Source organism: Natrix helvetica (genome assembly GCF_964273705.1).
Source record: "Natrix helvetica genome assembly, chromosome: 2".
NCBI classification, from domain to species: domain Eukaryota; kingdom Metazoa; phylum Chordata; class Lepidosauria; order Squamata; family Natricidae; genus Natrix; species Natrix helvetica.
In genome coordinates this window covers 129,287,365-129,314,129 of record NC_138552.1, presented here as the reverse complement: position 1 = coordinate 129,314,129, position 26,765 = coordinate 129,287,365, and the positions used below count along the sequence as shown (strand labels likewise).

Sequence of the window (26,765 nt, the reverse complement as noted above, 5' to 3'; positions counted from 1 at the left end):
AACATACTATGTATATTCTAGCCCCGTGATGGTGAACCTATGGCATGCATGCCAGAAGTGGCACACAGAGCCATCTCTCCGGGCATGCTAGCTGTTGCCCTTTGCTCTTCCAGGTTCTGGGGCACCAGCCAGCTGGTCTTAATGAGAGCATGAACATCAGAAACTAGAAGAGCAGCCACCCGTGTGCATGCGTGTGCCAAGTGGCTGCTCTTTCAATTTCCGGGGTGCCACTTGGTCTTCCAATTTCTGGTGCGCTGGTCGGTGCACATCTGCACACCAGAAACTGGAAGATCATCTTCCGGGCACGCACACGCGCACTAGGCAGCTGGTCTTCCAGTTTCCTGCATGTGCCTGCACACCCGCCAGCTGGTCTTTATGCATGCATGCATGCCAGAAACCGAAAGACCAGGTGGCATGACGGAAACCGGAAGAGCAGCTGCCCGGCATGTGCATGCTCACTGGGCGACTGTTCTTCTGGTTTCTAGCACACACGTACGCTCCTGTTTCAGCACTCAGTGCCGAAAAGATTTGCAAACGCTGTTCTAGCCCTTCTGACTCAGATTTCATAGTGACTACATTTGGCCTAATTTTGGGATTTTTTAAAAACTTCACATATATCCGTTTGTACATCTAGCATGAATCTCAAAGAATTGCTTGGTTACAAGTACTTAGGAGATAATTATATAGCTAGTTAAGAACAAAATAATCCTTCATAATACAGATTTCACTTTTGCGCTCTAGCTGTCTAATCTCAAAATAATGTAACGTGCTTTTTATAATGCTCTTGAAACAGCCTTAACCAAGATTTATTATCATAAATAGTTCTTATATTGAACTTACATAATTGTGAAATAAAATGTGTGAATAGCACATTGAGGCTGGAAAAAGGGGAGAATTACTTGAATATACACTAAAAAAAGTTTTCTTTATCTGTTTTCTGTCATTTTAGGGTTGTTCAGATTTTGAAGGTACAGTATCACAACTTTAGGAGAATGTTTGGTATATTCCATACAACCTTTGCATATATTGATCATCACAGTATAATGCTGCCTTGAGTGCAAATAAATCTTACAGAAGAAATTTGACAGAAATATGCCATGAAATAAATTTTGCATTGCACAGAATGAAACATAAAGAATAAACAAACTTAGTCCTTGCAGTATTGTACAGTCCTGTAAACTGCAATAATATTGATAAAATAAGCCCTGAATTTTTTTGATTTGACATTTTAAGTTACATGTACAGAATTCAAGAAGTGATCAATTCAAAAATCACAAAAATGATGATTTTAAAAAGATATTATATTCTTTCACAGTTCATATTACCTCTATAATTTTCAGTTTCAATGCTGATTATTTCAATTTTATTATAAATCATAAGAATATTTTGTTTTAATGGTATAAAGTTTATACTATAAACATTAATGTACTATATTAAATTATTTCTATAATATATAGATCCATATGTGGGAAGTAGTATCTTCTTACAAAAATAATTTAAAACACTGAAAAGCTAAAACAGCTGAGGAGATAATTGAACTTCCAAGTAAATATTTTTTAAAACTTAGAACGTAAGAGAATAGCATTTTTAACCAACTCAGTTCAAGAAAATCCTTAAGGCGGGCAAAGTAAGTAAAAATTATATAAATATTTAGGATAAAGAATAAAGTAATGCAAAACATCTGTGGATCTCTCAGTGAAATATTTTCAATTATTAAAGCATTATTAAAATGTTATTTTGATTATGCAATTTTACCAGTTTGGTCCAGGCTTGTGTTTTGCAAAAAATAATAATAATAATAATAATCTTTTCTTTCTCTCTTTCTTTTTCTTTTTTTTTCTTTTTTTTTGGGGGGGGGGGAATATTGCTAATGCCAAATTCAAGGCAATATCTGAAAGTGGATTTGATTTTCTTTCTGATTTGATTTGCTAATTGCCTGCATTTAAGCTACTTATAGTTTTAAGCATGTTACTTTCACAGCGTTTTATTGAATTGTTTTTATTTACCTATTTTTAAGTTTATTTTGAATTGCTTTTACTTGTTTCCTATTTAGGTTTTTTTCCCCAACACTGAAAAACAGGTAAAAACCATAAATATACCCTTTGAATTCTGTCTATTTTTGTTACACCTGTCTGCTAAAGCCATAGAGGTGAAATTGCTCCCATTCTATCTTCAGCCATTGCTCTTTTTCAAACCTTTGATTCTGGTTTGACACGTATTTACAAATCTCTTATAAGACAGGATAGAGAGCCCTTTGGGAATTTTGATCATATGTCACAGGCAATCTTGCAAAATGGTTGCCATAGGGATAAACACGAAACACCCCTGCACTAGATGACAAAGGTGAGATTTCTGACTGTTTTCAAGTTGTTCACTATCACCTAGTCCAGTTCTGTAATTTCTGTTTGTTTTTCTGAAGAGATAGGCACATTTCTAAATGAAGCACTGGGCTGCAGTCTCTCAACATTTCTATTATCTAAGATTTTCTACATGGCCCATATAGGTCCCAGTGGTATTATTGTAAATAAATGATGATGGTGCTTTGCTCTGCATCATGCCAGCTCCTTGTTTATTTATTTTGAAGATTCTTTTTTAAAAAATTAAGTAGAGCAGAGAACTAACTCTATCCTGTGGAAGCTAATCACAGCCTTTAATTACACCTTCCTTTATGCCTTTAGATTTCTCCTACAGAACATTTATTGCCAACACAATCAATCCAAGACGGTTATCTCTGCTTACTTTCATATAGGTATTATACTACTATTTTCCTTCCATTCAGTTATATTGGATGGGGAAACACATGTAGTTGAAACACATATAAACATAGGGAATACACATGTTTATTTCTGTTCTTTACTAAAGCTAAGCTAATAATAAGGAATACATATCAGATTATGACACTTGTGGGGTATTTTTTTAATTGCAGAAAATGTTAGAAATTGAAATATATAAACATACTTATAATTATGAAATCCACCCAATGATTTCAGCACCCCTCAGTTTTTTCAACTGTGAGCTGGACGTTTCTTATGCTTTACTAGATCTGCTAGGCTACTCCACAGTGTAATATCCTGCTCTGCTTTTAGATAAAACAAACCACCCACTTGGGAACTGTATTCTCAAGGCACTTTAAGCATAGGATTCTTAAGACTGTATCCATTTAAAACTGCAGAATGGGGAATGACTGTATCTGATAGGATGTTTACCTATGATCATTAAAATTATATTAATAAAATAACTTCACTTGCATAGTAAACTAGAGGACTGTACTGAAAACTTGATCAAAACTTTTCTCAGTTTATTATACACAGATACAAACATGCAAACAACACACACACACACACAGGGGGAGAGGGGGTGAAAAGGGGGGTTAAACAAGATTTTACTCCATCTATCTAAAATGGTTAAATAGTCTTCCAATACTGAAAAAGTTTGTCTGGTATATAACATGTAAGTCTGCTTCTTTTAACCCCCTTTAAGGACTTTTCAGCCATAAAATGAGGGACATATCACCCCAACATATATAACAATATGTTATCTGTGAGGGAGAAACAAAAGAGGTTTCTCTCCAGAATTACTTTATAAAAAGTCTAGACAACAAACAGTGTCCATAGTATGTTTCCTCTTCCCTTTCTAAATATCTTGTTTAAATATATTTTTAAAGCAACCACATTAACATATTAGTCAGAAAGATAAAGCGGCTACATATTTGAAGGAAATGACCTGCCCTGTTTCTTAACTTTGCATTCAAAATGAATTGATAGCTGGCCATTTTAGTTTCACCTTCAGCCACTCAACAAAATATATTTGTATTTGGCAGAAGGTAATATATTCATCTAGCAAAATCATGTACAATTTAAACTATATGGTAGTTTATAAATCTGATGTGAACATATATTTTGAATACTGTCAACATTCCTTCACTATATCACTGATTTGCAATATTTAAAAAAGAAAAGAGAATCACATCCAGCATCATCCATGGTGGGCAGGAGAAGAAGAATGCCAAAGTTAACATTGTGATTGCAGTTGCATGACTGAAACACTGTCCTTTGTGGGTTGTGTGTGCGCGCGCGCATGCAATGTTGATGCACACACAAAATGGGTGGACTCTGACCCTACTGTCACAATTGCCATCTTTATTTTCTTTTTTTAATCACCCACTCCCAGGAAGAACCCAATTCAAAAGCTCAGTCAGTGAATATCATGGTATCTTATTTTTCTCTATCATTGAACTCTTAGTCAATGTTAGCAGATTTAATAGGTCTATATTCAAGAAGCAGACAGACAGACATTGTTGCTATGAAACACATTTGCTCTCTGATATCACCCTGGTATCAGTCAACCCTCAATAACAATGGCAGTCATTTCATTAAAATAGTTACTAAAACTGATCCAATGCAAGAGCTTTACTTTAGAACCTGCATAATCTCTCTTTCACTCATTAAAATATATTATATTAACTATTTTAGTAAATTGAATATGAATAATCTAAACAATAAAATTGTGTCCAATTAACAGAAATTGAGATTTTCTATGAAACAATTTAATTTGGCATCTTCAAGAATATAGAACATCAACTTCTAATTTTAAACATCATCTAATGCTGTACTGGAGAAAGGCTATGAAATTACTTACATCATTTTTTGCTTAGTCTGTTCTCAAACAATGGTAAGCCATGCTGGCATAAATTGCAGTTTAGCTCTTCTCTAAACTAGATATTTGCACAGACCCAAATAAGGTATTGGATGGAATCTCTAGAGCAGAAGAGGTTCCATAGAAACATTATCATTAACATCTTGCCACCTCAGAACAGGAATTTTACCAGAAAGTCATGTTTCCATTCTCCTTATACGATCGGCATAAAACTTCCTTTATAAATATTTTCTTCCCATCCACTTTTTATATCCGGTCAAGGATTTCCCAAGCATAAATGGAAGACTTTTTCCAAAAACCTGCGTGAATCATTTTTATCGTTCAAGATAGAAGATCAAAACACCAAAGAAAAAGCTAGCCCTCATTCCCACTGTATAGTTATGGTGCTTCATTACCACACAGCCACTTCAGCATGAACCCTTAAATATTCACACACTGTGTACTTGAAAAATAACACATAAATCAGTAATATTTTTTCCACTGGGGTTCACAAATAATGAGCAAAGTCCTACATGTGAAAAAGCCAGGCAAAGGGCATGCATATAGCATGCCTGTGGCATTCCCTACATGAGATTATACAAAATGTTTTAATGTTCACTTTGAGGAATAAGAGCAACCTCCTTTAGTACTAGATTTAAAGCTACTGAACAAAAATATTTGTCATAGACATATGGATAGCTGAATTATCACTGCCATTCCTGACCAGCAGTTGCTCATAGATAATTGTCTATAAAAAGCAGTATGCTGTAAAAAGAGCTGAATGCATTGCTACTGACACTATGGTGAATGCCAACTTCATTTCTGAGTTGAACTGCTAGTAATGGCCCAAGGATTGCTATGTTAATCACAGCTAGTTAGTTACACACAATTCCAAAGTATCTCATAAAATGAAATTTTCCAAAAGGGAAACTTACCACCATTGTGCACCAAGTCTTTAATGGAAACCTGGCATACTAAATGTTAATATATCCAGTTTTTTCCAGGCATGGATAGGAAAAACTCCTTGTTCTTATCCTTTCCTTTTCATGCCTCTATTAAAGACACAGGAGTCAGGGGGAAAAGACATATTCCTAGGTCCAACCATTCCTAGGTGTATCAAATAGACAAACGCTAGGACATTTCAAAACTTCATTATCGCAGTACTGAACTCAGTTCAAGATGTTACAGGATCATATATTGGATTTAGGTTTATACCATAGGAACATTCTCCTTGATATCCAGCCAACTCTGGGCCCTTTTACCTGGCTTGAAACAATCAGGAAAATAAATCCTGACCTGCACACAGAAGCCACACTGAGAAAAGTATTAGTAAATATAGGATGTAAATGTATGAATAATTCATTAACACCACTCACGTTTTATTACATGCCAAGCTAAAAAAAAAATCCCAACAACAGCCAATTAGGTTGCTGCCCTACTTCTACACCATTGCTATCACTTCACAATAAGCCTAACAGATTATTAATAATGCACACGTAGTCAGGCTTGCTTATACAGTCATGATTAAGAATGCTTTTTTTCCCTGAGACATTAGCCATTACTCTGCTTCAGACCCATTGCCATTACAAATGCAGTTGTCTGAATCAACTCTGTCCTGCCTCTCTAGAATTATGACCAAACTCTGCTGTCCTCACTGGCAGTTGTACCAATAAACTTCCTTCCTGAACTTTCATCCTCCTTGGTTGTTATGTTACCTTACCCCTTTAGTTACTGCAGCTATTAGCAAAGGTGGGAATAAATCAGGGTGGTACAAAGAAAAGCAGGGCTCCTGTACCTATGGTGATGCCATTTTTGATTCACTTTTGTGCCATTTCATCTTTGTGCAAATCCACTTCTCTTCTGATTTACTTACATCTCTTCTTCATTTTATTTTTGGAGGTATGTTATCATGAGGTCAAGGCATATGAACATTCAGCCAAAAAGCAAAACTAGCTTTATTAAGAAAACTCATTGACTTGGACATTTGAAAATACCCTGTCATTCCCTTATTGCATACTCAACTATATAATTCATTGCTTCATAGAGCATTTTCTTTCTGGGGAATGTTATAAATAGGTATTGAGCTTGTATGTAATGAGGAGCATCAGGGCATATATATTCTCAAATATACCTATCTTGAATTTAAAAGGGGGAGCTACAAAGAAAAGATTGTGATTCCGGTCCGAACTGAAAGTACAGACACCAAGATAAACGGTTCTAGAGGATAAGAATGACTACACTTCTAGAGATATCCATATTTGTGGCAATATACAGAAACAGTTAACTGATCTATTTACAAAAAACCAAATAAACAGGGATGGAAGCTGTGAAACTGTACATATATTACTGTGATTCAATCCTATTGCTTTTGGGTGTACGTATTTGTCTAACAAACACAAAATGATAATGATAACAAATAACTGGATTACAAACTAAACAAGGCCAATGCTATGTGATAAAGGTACTGCTTAAGCCTTTAAATAGGGGGTGAATAATTGTATGATTTGGGTGAAGCTCTCATATTATTTTTATTAGAGTTAGTGAAATATTTATGAAAGTAATATAGAAGCAAATTTATTAAAAAAAAGCTGCATGTTGGTTCTATATACAATGTATCAAAACTACAGATATTTCAGAACAGTTATGGTTACTAGCTTTATAATTTGCATGCCTTCTGCTAACCAACCATGTACAGACATATCACATGTAAACAATGCTGCAATTGTGATTGCCAAAATCATGAACTAATGTATAAATGTACATTTCTATCCCGTTCTGAATGTGGCTGATGCCCAGACAACTAACTACTCCAGAACTGCCTATATTTCATATCTCATTAAATCCCAACAGTGCGATGACTGGAATTCAAAATTTAAATGTGGGGAAGTCAGTCCAAATCCTTGTTCATTTCTTGAATTATGAAGCCTACTTTAAACTTGGGAGAGTGGTTCAGAACTTGTGTGTTTGTATTAGCAAGCTTTATAAAAGTTCCATCTGAATTAAATAGTTGATACCCAATAAATTTTTAAATAAAGAAAATTTGATTTTTTTTCTATTCATCCTTTATTTATTTCATTTATTTAATCAACATGCATTTCAGAAGAAGTATAATTTTCCATGTTGTCTCCCCCTAATGGTTTCATAGTTTAAGACCACATGTAATAATATAATGTGGACAAAAATGCCAAATCCAGTCTGAACATCTGGCTGACTGTGTGACAAACCATGATGATGGATTATTATTGTTGTTGTTGTTATTATTGTTATTATTGCAGGTATGTAACTCAAAATGAATCTGTACCTAGCATTTCAAATTTGTAATTTCTTCACAGTGCCTCCAAGTCATCTTTTCTACTTAGTACAGGAAAATAAATAGGTCAAAAATATATCCAGTTTTCTACAAAATATAAAAATATTCTTGCTTTCTGGTCATCATAGATTCTTTCACCTTAGACCTATGGAATCTTTGTACATTTTTGCTTTGAAAAGCATATCACCAATAGAAATCAATTTATTTTGGAGTTCACACCCTTAGGGTGATCATCTAGTCCCGTGATGGCGAACCTATGGCACGGGTGCCACAAGTGGCACGCGGAGCCATTTGTCAGGGCACGCAAGGCGCTGCCCTGTCAGCTGGCCAGGGTGCATGCGGGCACTGTCCAGCTGAGTTCACCCTTTTTAAAAGCCATTTTTCGCCCTCCCCAGGCTCCAGAGGCTTTATAGGAGCCTGGGGAGGGCGAAAAGAGCCTCCCCCGCCCCCCGGAGGCTTCAGGGACTGTCCCTGAAGCCTTTGGAACGCTTAAAACCACCCTCCGAGCAAACTGGAAGTGACTTCCGGGTTGCTCGGAGGGTCGTTGTAAGCGTTCCGAAGGCTTCAGGAACCGTCCGGAGGCTTCCCTGATGCCTTCGGAGCGCTTAAAACGACCCTCCGAGCAACCCGGAAGTCACTTCCGGTTTGCTCGGAGGGTGGTTTTAAGCGCTCTGAAGTCTTCATGGAAGCCTCCGGACGGTCCCTGAAGCCTCCGGAGGGCCTCTGGGGGGTCGGGGGAGGCTCCTTTCGCCCTCCCCAGCCTCCTATAAAGCCTCTGCAGCCTGGGGAGGGCAAAAAAATGTAAAAATGGGGGGGTGTCACGCGTTGTGTGCGCATGCGCACTGGGGGGGTCATGCGTTGCATTATGGGTGCGGCACGCTTGCACTCGAACCCCCTGCGCTCCCCCCACTTATGGCACGCGAGCCAAAAAAGGTTCGCCATCACTGATCTAGTCCGACAGTCATAAAACATTTAATTACTTACCTGCACTATATTTACAGCAGTCCTTGAACAGTACTCAAGTATCCCTTGAATAATACACCCGTGTCTTGCCTCTTAACATGGTGTGTTACTAAAAGCACATTGTTTTTCACTCCCTGGAGTAGGAGTACCTTCACAAGTATGGTACTTCAATTTTTAAAACACTGAGTGTCTCATGATTTCTATAATGAAAGATTAATCATTTCTGTTTGGTATTTTCTGAATAACAACTTTTAATTTCTGCTGATCATGGAGGGGGATATGTTCAGTGGCTATTTTGAAACCTCTATAAATGACTTAGAAAGCAAGATGCTTTTGTCAAAAAGAACATAAGGCACCCAGCTTTTTGATGGTATATGTGTATTAGATTACAACTGTCATTTACAAAAAGCTGGGGGGGGAGGTGTTTCTATATATAATTTCCTGGAACATTATAGAAATGTAGATGAGTTAAACTGCTGTCAGTACAAAGTCAACTGCCCTCATACTAGTGATTCTGTTCAGAAAAAACATTAAAATTATTGCCAGTGACTCTTCTTTCTCTTCTGTTTCCAACTTCTATTAACAGTACAATAGAAGCTCGGGCAATAAAACTTATACCTTTGAGATACAATATTATTTAGAATAATTAGAGTGGATTTTTATGACTTGTGTTAAATGCTGCATTAATTTTGAAATATCCGTTTAGCAACACTACAGACAGCAATAGCCTCATTCTTAACATTTGTGCTTCTTTGTTTACCTTTGAAACAAGTTTAAGAAAGCTATGATTTTAATGGAAAGCCATATGCCCAATTAAAAAAAAAATTAAATTAAATTAAGAAAGTAATATACATGGGCATTTGGCATATCACAATTTTGTTGCTAGTAAATTTTTCTATAACAACATCCTTATGGTACTGTTCTGCACAAAATTACCATGCATCAGAGAAAAAATAACTTTGTACAAATTTCTTCACATAAATTAAAAATGAAATTATGATTATGATCATTTACTATAAAGATAGAAAACCAAGTATAATAATTAGATAACACAAATAAAAAGAGACCAAAAGGCCTAATTCGTACTAATGCTTCCTAACTGTGATTACTGCTAAACAGCTATTGGCTATTTTCGTGAATATGTCAATGGACCATCCACTAATAAACATTACATACCACAAAGAGAGACAGAGAGACAGAGAGAGGGAGGGAGGGAGAGAGGGGGGAGGGAGGGGGAGAGGGAGAAGGAGATCAAGAGGGGGAGGAGAGAACTGAAAGGGTAGCAGAATGAGGGTGCTACATTAGTATAAAGATAGTCTAGGTCTATGAAAATCTTCTGAACACGTTTCACTTGCAAGTGGTGGCCTTCTGAATTAGTACCTCAAAAGGTATATCCCTATAGTCACTTGAAGATTGAGTTTTTTTGGTCAGGTACATATATGGCCAGTTAAGGCTTCCACTGAGAGAACTAGTGGGCTATGAGGAGCAGATCGAGATAGCAAAGTACCAGTTGTACTGAAATTGTTTGCACGAGTCTAATATATACATATACATACATACGTACATACGTACATACGTACATACGTACATACGTACATACGTACATACATAAAATACATGCATGTCTTATGCATCCTGTTGCTGTTAAAAGCTACTAATTTAACTCACAAACATTAAAAGAGTTAGATATTTATGATCTAAACTATATTTGAAGGTATTATAGTTTTATTTTACACAGTCATCAGTATTCAAACACACCATGCTAAAAACAGAAACTGGCTACAATAGAATATTCTTTTGCAGTCTTAATATCATTTTTAAAAAACGCTTTAATGTAAAGAGTCATATTTTGAAGGTTCCATCAAATAAAAGATGGTCATTTATATCCTGATCCGGAGGATATAGCATTGTACACAATACTACTCAAGCTCTCTTTTTTTGGTCAAAAATAGGACAATTAAAAATATTAAAATGTACAAATGCTATTATGTGAAGCACCTAAATAAAAGGCATTTTTAATCAAAACATTGACTTTAATTGTGCTTCCCCTTGAGTATATCTGTTTCCAATTGGAACCTTATTGAAGAGTGTATGAAAAGCATAAAGGGATGAATAACATTCTGGATCTTGACTTCATAAACATATCTTTACAAAACCAAGATAAATAAAATAGCTACCAAACAACCAACAAACAAGATTTGACATGTTGAGTCTGAAGAAGCTGATACAGATCTAACATGTCAAAAATTCACACTACACACTAATAGATGCCAGACCCTTAACTAGACATGATAGATCATAATGAGATTTTCCAGTGATCTCCACTAAATTAACAAAAGCAGCCTCAATGTATTGCAAGAGTTCTAGTTTCACCTACATTCTCTGCATTAAACTATTTCCTTCTACATAGAAGGGCACACATTTCAAACCTCAGGACCATGCATCAGCTCTAAATTAAGTAACAAGAGCGGAGAAACTCAAGGAGCTAGATGTGGGAGCATACAGAAGACAAAAGGCATATTATTTCATTCCTGACAGTCAACTCAATATATGTCTCCTCCGGAGCCAGTTCTATTGAGTTCAATGGAATTTACTCCCAGGTAAGTGTATTCAACACTGGATACTCAGTTGCTTTCTTAAAACTATTCGTATTTAATGGAGTCTACTGAAAATAATGGAAATAGTTTTACAACACTGACTGAGGAACATGCACTAATATAAAGAGCATTAGAAATAAAAAGTAGGCAGAAACAATTAAAAGTTCAATAGATTTGAATTATAAAACAGATAATAATTAGAACAAGTGCAATGCAATGTTTTTCTATCACTAATAATATATGGATAATTAGAAAAACTGAAAAAAGAAAAAATACTGATTTGATTCAGCTAGATATAAAGAGAGTATGTATTTAAATAAAGCAATATACAATTAAAATGTTTAAATTGTTATGCTAATGAACAAAGCTAATTAATATAATAAAATATTGTATTGATTTTATCAAAAGTGGAATGATAGAATGGAATGATAATTTCTAAAATATTAAAATTAGTAGAATAGTGCTGCACGTTCAAGACATTTATGATTTCACTTTCAGAAATATATGGATATAAATCTTGCAGATTACATATCAACAACTCAATTAACTACTTTAAAAAATAAAATATTTGGTTTTAACATTCCTGCTGCAATGTTCACTATTGGCAACTGAACTAACTGAACTATCTTTAGGTGTACGTGTGTATTTATTTAGTAAGAATATGTTTAAAGCATTATTGTGATGAATTCTGTAATTAGGAATTATATTCCTAAGCATACTTCTTTGGATATAAGTTTCACAATTTATGTTTCAGTGAATATTTCATTTATTTACACGAAACGTGCTTCCATCTACAGATTAATTTTCAAGGCTTCATATTTCTTAAGATTATGTTTCTTCTGCACTTCAAACAATAGAAACGAGGCAATATTCTAAGGAACAAATCAACCATTGTACTGAATATAATTAATATCATAGACAGCACATGCTCTGGTTGCCTTTTTTCTTCTTCCTTCTCTAACATTTCTGGCATAAGAATTAGAGAGAGAGAGAGAGAGAGAGAGAGAGAGAGAGAGAGAGAGGGAGAGAGAGCGCTAATACATGCTAAATGAACTCCACAGAATGCTGTACATACTGCTTTGATCACATACAGTAACAACTTCCATATTTATTTTTGTTTACGAAGTCTCATTAAAATTACTCAGAAATATGTATTCTGTGTATGAGATAGATATCACAAAATCTTACTTTCAGACAATTTCAATGTGTCATAGGGTAGTTCAGTTATCCAACAAATCCCCATTTAGGTCAACAAATAGAAATGATTCCAAATCTGGAAGCCCTCCCACAAAGGAATTAATTTAAAATTACAATAAATGTTAGCCTTAACTTTAACAAAAACCACACATACAATTTTACTATAATACATATTCTAGCTAGTATGCTTTAGTCATTTCACACTTTTGATAATTTAGATAACATATAGACAAACTGAAAGTTACTATGATTTGTCGACTTCTTTCTTAAATTAAGACCAATCTTATGCACACCTGAAGAAACTCCAACACCGTGGGGATGTAATCAATCCCGAAACATTTGTGAATTTCAATTCTAGTGTGTGTTCCTAGAAAGTTTGCGAAGAATATGTTCACATAGTTTTTAATTATAACTAACTATATTCACATTTTGTTGAAACACCAGTCTTCAGGATTTGATCATTTAAATTTTGAAGCTAAGATTATTGCCTGAAAATAAATTCCCAAACGGGCTTATTTAGGCTACAACCTTACATATACTTGCATAGAGCAATGAGCATGTTTTCTTTTCAGATAAACTTGTGCTCATTGCAGATACATACTTGATGAATATATTTACAGGCTATTCAGTCATTCCATTCAGTTTAGTTGTGTTTAGTTTCATAATTCTGCCATACTCTTAAAATGTACACTTTTACCTAGAAGCCAAGTCCAATCTTCTTAACTGGAGAGTATAAGTCTGGAACTTCAATCTAAAAATAAGTTTCATCAGACAACTTGACTTAAGCTGACTGACATCATTACCCCAAACCAAAAGTATAACATGGGAATGTATGTTGTATTGATTTCAGTGAGATGTACATTGAAGCCATGTGTTTATGAGCAGGCTGTAAAGCTCTTTTGTCTTTTCCAGTAACCTGCTACCAAGAGGAAAATTAAATATTATTCCTCCACAGAAGAATGTTTGCTAGCTATGTAAAGCTTTTGTGTCTTCTGCTTCCTCTGCTTTTTAATTACTGTAACCTATGTACTTCAACTAAATACAAGGATTACTATATCTTAAATCCTATAACCCGTCTACGACCATCCACGCATCAAGGTTACAAACATTTAAGACTCTTAAAAATGACTGAGACTCTAGTATCAGTTTACTATCCCTTCAACAATTTCTTTGACAGTGGAATCAAATAATGTTGAATTATAGACCTCCTCACAAGAACTCTTATTTCATATTTTTTATCATTTCTCTGCTAGCCCCTATAGGAATTTGGCTGTTTGCCAGTTTCCATTTATGTTTCTATATACATACTGCATTTGGCTTACATAGGAAGATTAAATGATGAGTCTGTCAAAAGGTTGTTATTTTTATATTTGTTAACATTTATTTTACACAAGAAAAATACTGTTGCCTGAATACATTGCATATATGCTCACACACTTGATTTGAATCTGTGCTAGCAATTATTTTATACTGCGGTGTCTTCCAAAAAAAAAAACCTAGTCGATAAAAGCAACTTGCATATACATTATTGAAAGGTAAGTGTCATAATCTTTTACAGCTCACCCAGTGGCACCTGAAAGCTGAGATGAAGCAACTTACAGTGAAGACTCCCTGGGCACTGGTTGAAAGGATAAGAATTACCTATGAAACCAACACCCTCTTCTATGATTTACGGGACCACTTTGTTCTGTTTAGTCTGAGACTGTATATCCACATATACATTTTCCTACCAGCAACAAGGAGCACCTTGATGTTCTTAAATGATTATTTATTCTGATAAACATTTTAAGAACTATGTAGATATTTAACTGATCTGTTAGTGATACAAAGCGGAGCACTTGCAAAGAAAAAAGTGGCACCGAACTTCATTAAACTTAACACCCAATTAAATATACATTTATTTACATTCACAAATTCAAACTCCAGTTCCTATAAAACAGCTTGTTAATTATAATAAATCAGTTTGTCTCCCGAAGGTATATCAAATGCAATGATAATCTGTAGAAACTACTATTCTGACACGCTAAAACCTGTAGTTAATTCTGGGAAAGAAACTATTATCTACTCTGAACATCCTTCTAGCAGGAAGGCTTATACAGAAACATTGTTTAATACTTAGAAGTGATTATTTAAATTATAATACATGGAGTAGTAATAAGTTATAACATTATCCTTAAAAGGACTTATTCTTCTATGAGGATAAGAAGAATTTTACCATGCTCAAAAAATCTAACAAGTAATAGGATTCTCATCACTTGGCAGAATGCTACTAATGACCAATTCACAGTGTTTGTTATTGTTTTGTAAACTGTTGCAGTATTTATCTACAGTTTCCCTTCAGGGAAAGTGGAATTTATATGAATGTACAAGCTATCAAAATCACTTTTACTAAAAAACAAATCCAAGTAATTTAAAAGAATTGGAAATAAAAACGTGTTCTTTTAAAAAATGCAATAAAGTATTTAAATGCTAATTAATCAACTTCCAAAGCAACTAAATTGTAAATATATAACATGGATATAAAAGTTGATATGTACAGATACTGCTTTAATTGCTACATTGTAACCATAAGTATTTTACCAAATGTATATTCCAGGTAAACTGATAAACAATAAAAATATAAATTCTGTAAATCTTCCAAGTTTTAAAATATGTAACTAAGTCCAATTTAACATCCTGATTACCTGATACATAAGGTTTATTTCAAAACTGGATAAAGAGTCACCTACTCAGGTATTCAAAATATACCGTAATCTGTGAGCTAATATTAAAGGCTAATCACTCCTTAGAGGTGTAAATGAGGCTCAATTTAATTTGTGCAAGATTTATAATTCTGAGGTATGTTTACTTATTGTGTCAAAATAAGTGAGCTTAAGATGGAACTTAAGTATTGAAGTCAATAGGTTTTTCTCTTAAAATAAATATATTTTGTGTGAAGGGGAGGGAGGAGGAAGAGAGCATGGTAGTTCCATAATTATTAGAAATAAACTCCACGATTAAACCCACTTTTCAGCTTCAAATAGCAAGTTCCATACCAGCTCAGCTGTTAAATTAAAAGATGTGCAGTTTTTATTTTGTTTTGGCATATTCCAAAGTTGAACTTCCCATGCTCTGTATTCATACAAGCAATCCGCATACAAGTTGAGGGAAAAAAATTCTTAGAAATTAACTGTTCATCACCATTCCCAATCCTAAATTCTCAATTTTCTAGTCAGCTTTGCACAAAATTTCTATATAAATTGTACAACTATTTTAAGTTGATTTTTTAAAAAGTATTTATTCTGGAGATAAAGTTATTTTCAAAAAAATATTTTAGGCTTTGAAAGTCAATCTGCTGGGCTAAGAGAACTGTTATATTATGGTGATTTCTCACTTCTACCCAAGTCCCATAAATTTCCTTCACTCTCTATAAGCAGATGGCCAGTTCAAGGAGACATGGCAATGATTTTTATTCCCTCCACTAGATTCTGCAGTAAAATACACCACTGTTACACCTTCTACCTGACACATACCTAACCTCTTCCAGAGCAGCAAGCATTCCCTCTTAAAGTTGTCTGGTTTAATTTAACACATGCGCTTGCACACAAACACACTAGTTAACTAAAGTGTGCCCATACAATCATCTTCCTTTCCCAATGTAGAAGGTTCCTTAGAGAAAAGGTCGGGTGTCACTGAGGCTCCCTGCCACCACTGAATAGCAGCAGACCAGTGATACCAGAGTCACAAAGGCCTACTCAAGCCTCAAAGGCAGAGCAAGACCTGGGCCACTTGCTCTCCCTTATTCCTTCTTTTCCCGCTGGGCGGGTGTAGCGGAGAGCAGACACAATTGCTGGCTTCTTTGGTGCCTTTCTTCCCTCTTCGGTGCTTTTCCCATCCCTGCCCACTTGCCCCATTGTCTTCCTTGGACACGGCCGTCAGGGCATGACTAAACCTCAGCGGGAGGCCAAGGGAAGCACAGGGTGACCTCTGCCTGCCTCCAAGCTCTGTTGCTTACACTCTTCTCTCTTCCCCCCTCCCCACCACCCCAAGGAGCAAAAACCTTCCTCAGCCAGCCTCCCCTCCCCACCAAAAAACCGATGTCTTTCCTTCACCCCTAACTTGCTCACGACCCGCCCCTAAACACCACGCGCTGTTCGCCATTTCGTAGGCGTCTGGGTACCTTTCCCGGGGAGGGGTGGGTGAAACCGGGAGGCCCCGAGCGTGGAACTGAGGAGGCTGCGGACCGAAGGAGGGATAGCGGGAGACGGGGGGGGGGGGAACCTAAGCGCTTTCCCCCGACGCTCTGTTAGGCCCGCAAGCCCGCCTTTTTCTGCGCGGCCGCGGGAGCCTATCGGCTCCAACCTTCTCATAGCAAACAGCCGTCTGATTTTTCCCCTCTCCCGAGGTAAATCTAGGCCTGCTTTCAGCGACGGGAGCTATACCCATGTACCCAACCACAGTCATAGGCAGGGCGAGCGTGGTGTTGGGCCACTTCATTCACTCTAATTTGAGGTGGGGGGGTGGTGGAAACGTGTTAATTTATGAAGGCCTGTGGGAGGAGGTGGGGGAGAGAGGAAGGCTTCAGAGATCTGCTTTTCAGGACAAGACTATCCGCTCACGCAGGGCAGATATGTAGGCGCCCTCGCAACCTCTTGCTGGAAGTGACTCCGGCTCTGCGCCCTTGAGCGTCTCTTTCGGTCTTCGAGTGTCATTGAGGGATTCAGACGGCCGCTTCTTTCGTTGTTTTCCGCCGCCTACCCCTCCCCACCAAAGCCCTACCGGCTTCCACCGGCTTCTCCTTTGAACGCCTTTCTCCACCTGCGCTCTAAGAAGTCCAAAGAACTACTCTAGCAAGCAAAAGTGGACTCTCCAACCCCAGCTTAAGTCTTAAACCCGGCCGGCGCTCGCTTCTTCAGAAAGGGCCGTGAGCACCGTTGAGCAGAAGGGGGCGCCAGCCGGCGCAGAACCCGGGATCGGTTGCCCAGGTCTCTGAGGTTGCCTTTGGCTGAAGGCTTGGCTAGAAGGGCGGCCAGCCGTCTTCGCCTTCCCTGACAGAAAAAAAACGAGGATTCATTTCTCTTTTCTCCCGCCAAACCCACGCCTGTCTCGCTTCTGTTCCCGGGGGCTCTGCGACAGGCAAAGGAAGATGACCAAACTCTGGAGACGTGAAGGATGAATTGGCTAGCGAGCCCGGGCGGTTCGCAGAATACCGAAGGGAGGCTTGAGTAACTCCTTTTATTCAAATGCCCACGCTTTTGCTTTTGCTCTCCGTTTTTATTTTTTATTTTTGCCACTATACGTAAATTAACCGGGTCTGATGTCCTACTACAGCAGTGTTTCTCAACCTTGGCGACTTTAAGTCCTGTGGACTTCAACTCCCAGAATCCCCCAGCTGGCTGGGGAATTCTGGGGGTTGAAGTTCACAGGACTTAAAGTCGCCAAGGTTGAGAAACACTGTCCTACAGTAAAGGTACCTGTCATCCACAGGCCAGCCTAAAAACAGGCAAGGCGACTTGCTTGTAAACTGGTCGGGCCACATTCGTACCAAAGAAAAGGGGGAAACGTCTGTCTCCCTTGGAGGGGGGGGAGAGAGAGAAACGGCGCCTTTTGAGGAAACGAGAGACCAAGCCTCACGGGTATCGCCGAAGAACGCGCGCCGTAGCCTTCGCAACACAGGCTGCGAAATGGGCAAACTACCAGGCGGCGCAGGCGCAGTACGTGAAGCACGGGGCCAAAGGATACTTGTAGCTTCTCCGCCGGAGAGGTCTGGCAGGCGAAAAGCAAGGAACCTTCCCCCAAGGTGGGTTGGTTTTTTTTTTTTTTTTTAAGGAAGGAAGGAGGAAATATTCAGCCACGCATTAACTTCTCTGCTTGAAGAGACCAAAGAAAAAAGAGGAGATAGCCCATTAAAGCTCACATGAGCCGCTATAAACAAATATCGGAAGGTTTTTAAAGGGTATCAATAAGCGTACGTGTGTGCGCGCTCGCATATTTGCCGCCGTCTAAACTTTGGGGAAATTTATTAACATCTTAGCGATGTAGAGAATGAAAGAGAGGTGCGGGTGAGAAGGAATTGAAGGGGGTAAGTCAAGTTCCCGGTTTCTTTCTTTGGGCACAACAACAACAAAACTCACATATTTTGCTTCCGCTTTAACAAAATAATGATTCATTGGGAAAATGGGGCATAAATCTTCATTTTGGACGCAATTAAAGTGTTGATTTCATTCATGCCCCTAAGCGGTTCTTGTAATTTGCTCAAATAGCTTTATGTACGAAGCACTCTGAAGCTTTTTGAAACCTATTTTCTCGTTAGACTTGTTGGATTACAATTTTGATTCCACAACAGCCCTCTTCAACTACAGCCCGTGTTTCAGCGATATCTACCGGGGGGAGGGCGCACGAGACCCCCCACCAAACCGCAGCCACCTTCCTTCCAAGGTCTAAAAAGTCAACAGAGACCACTGCCGGCCCACCCATGTATACATGCAGGGAATGAGATCCCTACAAGCAAAATTACAACCGACTTACAAATCTTCCATTGCTCATTGAATATTTTTTCAAAAAAGGGCATTTTGTCCAAGAGCTTCATAAAAATCTCATGGCTGCCATCAACACGTTGCTTCATCTTCTGTACCATCCCCAGGAACGGACACCAGTCACCAAAAGAGGAAGCAACAGATTAGGAGCACCTTGCACCGAACTGAGGCATAAAATCGCCTTAATCAAGCCAACAACATTCTGATCAATGCCTTCTCAAAACAAGAGCTCTGCCTGCTTTGATTTCCCGCAGAACTAAACAAAAAGTCTGTCTAGAGCTACAGTCCAATGGCTTTCAGAAGTCTCCAACATAATAGATCATAAAGAAGGAAGAAAGTTGGGAGGGGGGATCTGTTTCTTTTCAAAGGAAGCAGCAATTGCAACTAACCCACCGGCATTGCCCATTATTGTCACTTTCCGCGACGCACTCCAGGACTACGGCCAATAATTGTAATGTTAAGGAACATTGATTAGTTAATATCACTTCTCCGAAACGATACTTTTGTTTTCCTTTCAAAAAACAACAACACTTTATTCCAGCGAGACAAGAGTCCAGGCATGAGCACGAGGGTGAAGTTGGAAGATTCAGACGCTCCCCGCATAGATTGCGCAGGACCTACTCTTAAGACTATTCAGATATCCCAACTAAGGGGGCAGCCAAAGAGGCAGAGATGACACAGAGCAACCGCAATATCATTCTTTCCCTCACTATCTTTTGCTGCTTCTCCTGATTTTATTATTTCTTTTTCTGCTAAATCCAATAAAACCCAATGCCCTTTCAGCAGGCAATCTTAGTACAAAGCAATGCTCACTGAGGTCTAAAAGCGTTCGGCCAAGGAAAACTGACAAGACAGGCTAATGAACCGTAGAGACAGGAAGAAAATAGCCAACGTTTGCTAGATTTCAAACCTTCTCTTGTCTTCTTTCCCCAAACCACCAATCTCGGATTTAACTCTTCCTCTCTTCCCCCCCCCCTCCCACCCATTTTCTAGCATCTCACCGGAAGCCCCCACGATTCACAAGTAGAGCCTTCTATTGTCGTTAAAAAGGGAAGTAAATAAAATAAAGACAAAAATTAAAAGCGACAAGGAGCAGGTCAAGTTTGAAGGCAATGCTTTTACAAGCTCATTTCGCCAGGTCGAATCCCGGAGCAAGACTTAATGAAGTAATAATAGCCACATTATTCAAAAATTTTCATTTCGATGGAAATTTATCCAAAAGGGACTTAATCATATGCAAATAATAAAAGGGGGCGTAGTGACCCGGCAAATGATCTGCATACAGATTTGCACAGCAATTGCGAAACTGGAGATGACCATACCTGATCTGTTAGGTTTGCTGATCTCGTTATGTCTTCGCTGTCTGATTTTGATCCGCCTTCTCTATCGTCTATCACCAAATCGATTGGCATTTTCCCTTTCAAACAGCTAATGTACCGGTGGCAGAAATTGTCACACAATTCGTGTACCTGCATTATGACAAAGGTAACAACACCAAAATATAATCAAGGGCATGTTAAGTGAAATTGACAAGAGCAATCAATTCCCCTCCCCCACGCCTGACATCAAAAGTTCTAAATAGGGGGAAACAGACTGCAATTATTCCCCCTAGACGCATTCAGAATTAAGAAGAACTTTCTTTTTCTAACAAAATAGAGATATCCCAGAAAATTGACAGTGACAAGATGATTCACAGCCTACAACATATTCAACACCCGTGTTAAATTCATCTGCTCTCAGAGCTGTGACTATTAGTGAGCTAGCCTGCATGGATGACATTTAAGGTAAACTGTTTAATTTTACCCCTATAGCATCACAAGCCTTTTCCCAAGGAGTCTGTGGACACAAAGGATCCCTTGCTCCAATTGTACAAAAAGTTGAATGATCTAAAAGTATGTGAATAACAATATTCCAGGAGGCCCGGAAATGTTTCTAGTCCAGTCCTTCTTTGAAATGTGCTTGGGTTCCATAATATTATTATTATTAGTAGTAGTAGAACACATATTCAGATTGATCTGATGACTGCCTTCTTGGGAAAAGAAGGAGTAGCCCCCACAAAAGAAACAAGAAACTGACACATCTAGCAACTCTGGCTTGTTTCTGCAAAATGTTGCAGGACAAACTGTGCCCTGTGTGTGACCCTGCAGATGGCTCTTTAAAAGAAAGGGGGGAAGGGGGGGGACCCTGAAAAACTAACTGAAAACTAAAGTACCTGGATAGAAATAGCTATCCTATGGGAAGCACAAGCCGAAATACAAGCATCCTTCTAAAATATTATCCAATGCATTTGTGCAAAGGTAGTAAAAAGAGATACAAGGCCAGGGCATTAGTGATCCAGATTTTTAGTGGCTGAAATTGTAATTAAACTGCAATGAGAAATGAATGTCATGATTGGTTCTGACACTAATTACCAAAAGGAAAGACATTTATAGAAATTCTGCTGTAGCTTCAACTTTATGAAATATTATTAGGTAGGGGGTGAGGAAAAGAAAAAAGAGAGAGAGTTACCTTCTCTAATTCCAACAGATGAAACCTTAATACTTGTATGGCTTGGATCATCTGTAAAAATACAAAACAATGTAAGTCTCTGTCCCTGATTTTAGGGCTTCTCCAATACTTCTCTTCCAGTTTACCATCCACTGTATGTACCTTCTTGTATATGCAGCCGTATGGCCTTGATGTGTGTGAATATTTTGATTTATTACAGCAACACTAAAACTTAAAAGCCATCTTTCTGCAGACTGTTTAACAAAAAGAAAGCTCCGATTTTTACTTTTGACCGCTGTTGCAATGAATTGGCCAAATTACACGGATCATAAATATTTCTTTAGCAAACGGTAATGTAGATAGTAATATTGCTGGTCCAGTAGAGCCAAGCAAATTTAGGAAGAAGGCTGAAGAGAATAAGTTTCCATTGCAAAGGACTAATTTAATTTTGTCAGAGTCAATTTGACTCGAGATCTTTACCTCAAACTGCCATTATTCCAGGACTACCCACCGGTCTCTAAAGCAAAGATACCTCGAGATTTGCATCATCGCAGTTAAGGTAAAATGAGGCAAATGTCTCGGACACTCCACCCAACTTCGCTTTTGGATTGTGCTCCTGAAATGTGGTTGTCTGGACCTCAAAAAGTCCCCAGCTCGTTATTTGTTTGTTTGTTTGTTTGTTTACTATAGTTTCCACCACCTCCATTCTGGGGAAAAGAAAGGGGGAAAACTTGCCTCTTAAGAAAACAGGAAAAACACGTATGTCGGGGAGACGTATCTGAACTCTTACCAAGTTATCCAGTTCGGGGTTAGAAGAAAATAAGGGTTTTTCTGCTCGTATCTAGACACAGGGTAGAAAAGTCCGGGCGAAGGGATTTAAAAAAAGAAGAAAGAAAAAGCAGTTTGAGAGACCAGAACAACTCGGTTGCATTGCGTCGTTACCCTTGCTACATTACATCGCACCCCTTCCCCATACTTCCACCCTCACAAACCCACCCCCAAAACTGGCAGGCTTAGCCGAAAGGCTCAAGCAAAGGTGCCCAGCCGCTTGCCAAGTCTGCCGGACAGCTGTCCGCTGCGCCTCCGTCCCCATGCACCAGCAGAGACCCAGAAACTGGCAGTCTTCTTGGGAAAGTGGCCAGGAGGGCGGGTAGGAGGGGGTAATCGAAGCCCTAGGGCGACCCTTCAAGTCAATATGTGGGCCGGAGGGCTGCCCTCTCTTCCGGAGAGGAGGCGGGAGAGCCGGGGCGAAAGGAATCGAGGGGCTGCGAGGAATGAAGGCAAGGCGACAAGGGCTAGGAGGAGGAGGAGGAGGAGGCGGGCGAATCGTTCTGTTCTTCCCGGGAGGGTCGCCCAGGCCCTGGGGAAGCGCGCCATGGATCAGGGGCCCTAGCATCGGGTTGTTGCTGACCTGTTTCGCGAACACGGCTATATCTTCGTTGAAAGATTCGGAAGAACAAACGTCGCCTCCCGCTACCCCGGGCTCCCGGGGCGTGCACGTCGCTAGTTCACATTTCTCAAAAATCAGTGCTAAGAGTGGGAAGAGGGGATGTCTGAAATGGGGGAGGAAAAAAGGGTAAGAGTCACCAAAGCAGAGACCCCCGTGAGCCGCGCGGGCTCTAGGCAAAGTCTGGTCTCCGTCGGGGAGAAGCCACCCACCCACCCACTCCCCGCAAGTGAACTTTCCAGCCCCGCGCACTCCAACGCGCCTAGCCCGGCACAGCCCGCTGCCCTCCCTTGCAGAACCAGGAACCTCGATCCGAGCCCTGGTACCCAATCTGGGTTGCCCATCTGAAAGCTGGTCAGAGGACCTGAGCAGCGTTAGCTAAGACTATTAACCAAATGGATTTAGCAGCCATTTTGAATCCGCTTCCCGCCCGCCCCCCGCTTTCCAGATTCGCCCCCCACCCCCACATGCACTTTAGTTCTGGGATGGGGAATGAGAAATTAGCCTTGGGATTTATTGTAATTGTTTTCAGGGGGAGCGGGTTAAAGAAAGGTACTTGGGTAAGCTAAATTGTCAAAGTTTCCCCATGGGGTGGGGGAGACAGAGAAATAAAGGTTCCCTGAAAGGAATTTGGACTGTTTATATGTGGATCACCAGCTCTTCCTCTCAGTTGGATCTGGAGATTATGCTTTTCCTTCACAAACTCAGTAAGGTAATGCAGACTTATTGCTGGATGAAGCATGTGAAGGTACACTGCGGAACCAGTGACTTTCCACATTTTAAACTTTATTTTTAAGGTGTTAATAGGTTATTATTCACTAAGTCAACATCATGCTCCTTTCATCTGCAAGTTTCCCATTCACCTTCCCTCCTAACCTCTTTGGGGCTGCAGAACTGAAAGTAATCGAAACGCAAAGGGGTAAAAAGTATGGTAGTTAAATATGCAACATTTCTTCAGATTCCTGCAAATAGCAGTGGTGACTGCAAAAGGCAGATTCATCCGAAGTTATAGTGGAGGAATAAGTGAAGCAGCACACTTAAAAAAAATTTTTTTAAAAAAAAATCCCACATCAGAGGAGCTTCCAAACGTTATCTAAACTCAATTTGGAGGAGGGGGTGTAGGAGGAATTGTGTAATTAATCCGGAAGATTTCCTTTTAAAATTGAATTTAAAGGAAGCTGTCAAGTTGTTCTTTAAAAAGACTTAGTATAGGAAGAGGAAAAAAACATACTTTATTTCTGTATAAATGTAATGAATGCATATTTCTTAATACTTCATAAAAATAACTATTTCATAGAAACTTCTATTTATTTTTATTTTATTTATTTTCTACCATAAAGTCTGTCTTTTTCTTTCACTTTCTTTCTCTTTTTCTTTCTTTTTCTTTTCTTTCTCTCTATCTCTATTCTTTTTCTCCACTTTTCACATGACTTCACAGCTTATTGCAAAAAGTTGTAGCCAAAACAACCAAAGGACAGTTTCAATCCCGCCTTCAACATATTGAAGTTACTAAAAATAAATAAATGGGGAGAAGGGTCTTTCTTTCTACACAATACTTTCCAGCTCTTAGGGGGAGGGGAGGCAGTCTAAATTTTGCAAAGCGACATATGCATTTTCTTTCCAAAACAATTAATTTCTCTGAATGGGGGAAACTTTTATTTGAGGTCCAACAGAGGTCAGTAAGAGCAGAGAACCACAGTAAAGGACTCCCACCATGGCACATTCACCCCCATTCTACAGCTTTCCTAGTTTGAGACTAGGCTCTGCAGTGGGCAGTGAGCTCAATTTGGCCCTGATCACTGGGTAGGTAAGGGTGATTGGGGGGGGGGGGGGACAACCAGGGAGGAAGCAGCACATTTTCCAGAGAATAAAACTGATGCTAGCTGTACCTACCCATAAATTGCATCTTTATCTCTCTTTAAAGCGTCATTGACAGAGGAACCCATGCTGGGGGGCATGGCGTTAGTGTGAGCTGTGTGCGGGTATTGATGGGAGTGAAGCGGAGGACCATGGTTCAAGTGGTGGACAGGCTGCATGGATCTGGCGGCATGGGGGTCCCCATACATGGTGCTTGGAATCCCCACTCCATCCATCCCACCGTAATGGGGTAAATCGTCGTACTGCATGATAAACAGGAGGGAAAAGAAAAAAATGGGTCAAAAGAAGGTCGATTCCGAAGTGCAGTTTATGTAGGGGGGGGGGTGAGAAGAGAGGAAGCAACTTTGTGTGCCAGGGAGTTGAGTTGGGAAGAATGACTTGTAAGTTAGGGGAGATGGCACCAAATCAGACAACAGGAAAAGGCCTGGCTTTATCTGTGAAGGTTTTCACTATCCCCCATTATTATTATTATTATTATTATTATTATTATTATTATTATTATTATTATTATTATTATTATTATTATTATTATTATTATTATATACTTTATTCATTAAACATGAAACTCAGCCAACTGAACATTCAAAAATGCATTAGAAATACCATTGACTGGTGCTAATGGTTGATACGGTTTGCTACCAGCGTCCTAGGTATCAACCAAGTACCTTCTTAAAATATAAGATGTTCCAAGTAGCACAGTTTTTTTGCAGTTCCACTGGTGTTATTGCAGGAAGCTGCAATTTGTTGATGTATCTTGTAAAATTCCCCTATTATTATTATTAGTATTATTAGTAGTAATAATAATAATAATAATAATAATAATAATAATAATAATAATAATATGAATGCCGATTAATTTTCCAGTAGGCCATCACAAGTATGTATGTCCTTTCTGGGGTCCTGGCACAACAATCTTATGGAAAGGAAAAAGTTAACAGGCAGATGGTAGACTGGCTGCTTTAAAGTCCAATTCATCATAAATGCATGCTGAAAAGCTGCCCCATTCAGTAGGCTTCCCCAGCAGAAGTTAAAATGAGGACACCTATTATTAACACGTGCATTAAGATAGTCCTTCTTTATTTTTACAAGATTTCCTTGTGGGCATCAGTTGTGCATGCAAGCAGCACCAAGTGGAGAAGACTTTCCTTGATGTTGCAAAGACACTCTAAGGTACGGTGCACAAAAATAGAAAGCTCTATTTAGAATGGCTCTCAGAAATTTCTTGGAGATTCTTTCCTTCCTAGTCTTTGGAGGGAAAGGATAAGAAAAGTAAAGTTAGGTTGTGGGGTATTTTTGTATAATTAATAAAAAGAATAGTTGGAAATCAGTCCTTCAGTTTTCAATTTAATTTTCCTATTGTTGAGAAGTCACATGCACAAATATCAGACTTTAAATATATTTGGGACAGTTATAAGGCCGTGTATTTTCTTGAGGAAGAGGCAGTGTGTTTTTTGTAAAGTGCTATATAGTACTGTCCCTATTCTAAAGTTTTATCCGCTGACTGGCTTTGCTTCTGCTGCGGGCAAACTAAACTTAAAATACTTTTTCTTCTGAGTAGCAGAAGCCGAATGTTAGAATTCCTCAGGTGAAAGGATGTGTGTCTGGGGGTCAGGAATATCACACGTTGCCATTTCAATTTCTTAAGGGCAAATATAACTAAAGCTCTTGACACTACTTGAGCTGTAAAACTAAATGCAAGATAAACAATAGGGTAACTTTATGGAGGATACAAAATA

The 26,765-nt window shown here is 38.7% G+C and overlaps 1 protein-coding gene across 4 annotated transcripts in view; it reads right to left on the bottom strand.

Moving 5' to 3' along the window:
- Window positions 1-26,765, bottom strand: part of MEIS1 (Meis homeobox 1) — a 184,568-nt gene that overhangs the window by 156,057 nt on the left and 1,746 nt on the right. For all 4 annotated transcript variants that reach the window (XM_081943584.1, XM_081943585.1, XM_081943582.1 and 1 more), the window contains exons 2-6: window positions 25,045-25,271; window positions 23,116-23,257; window positions 22,495-22,545; window positions 21,726-21,776; window positions 20,540-20,686 (exon numbers count right to left, since the gene is read on the bottom strand). In XM_081943584.1, coding sequence (XP_081799710.1) covers window positions 20,540-20,686; window positions 21,726-21,776; window positions 22,495-22,545; window positions 23,116-23,257; window positions 25,045-25,271 — 618 coding nt within the window. The remainder of the gene's footprint in view (window positions 1-20,539; window positions 20,687-21,725; window positions 21,777-22,494; window positions 22,546-23,115; window positions 23,258-25,044; window positions 25,272-26,765) is intronic.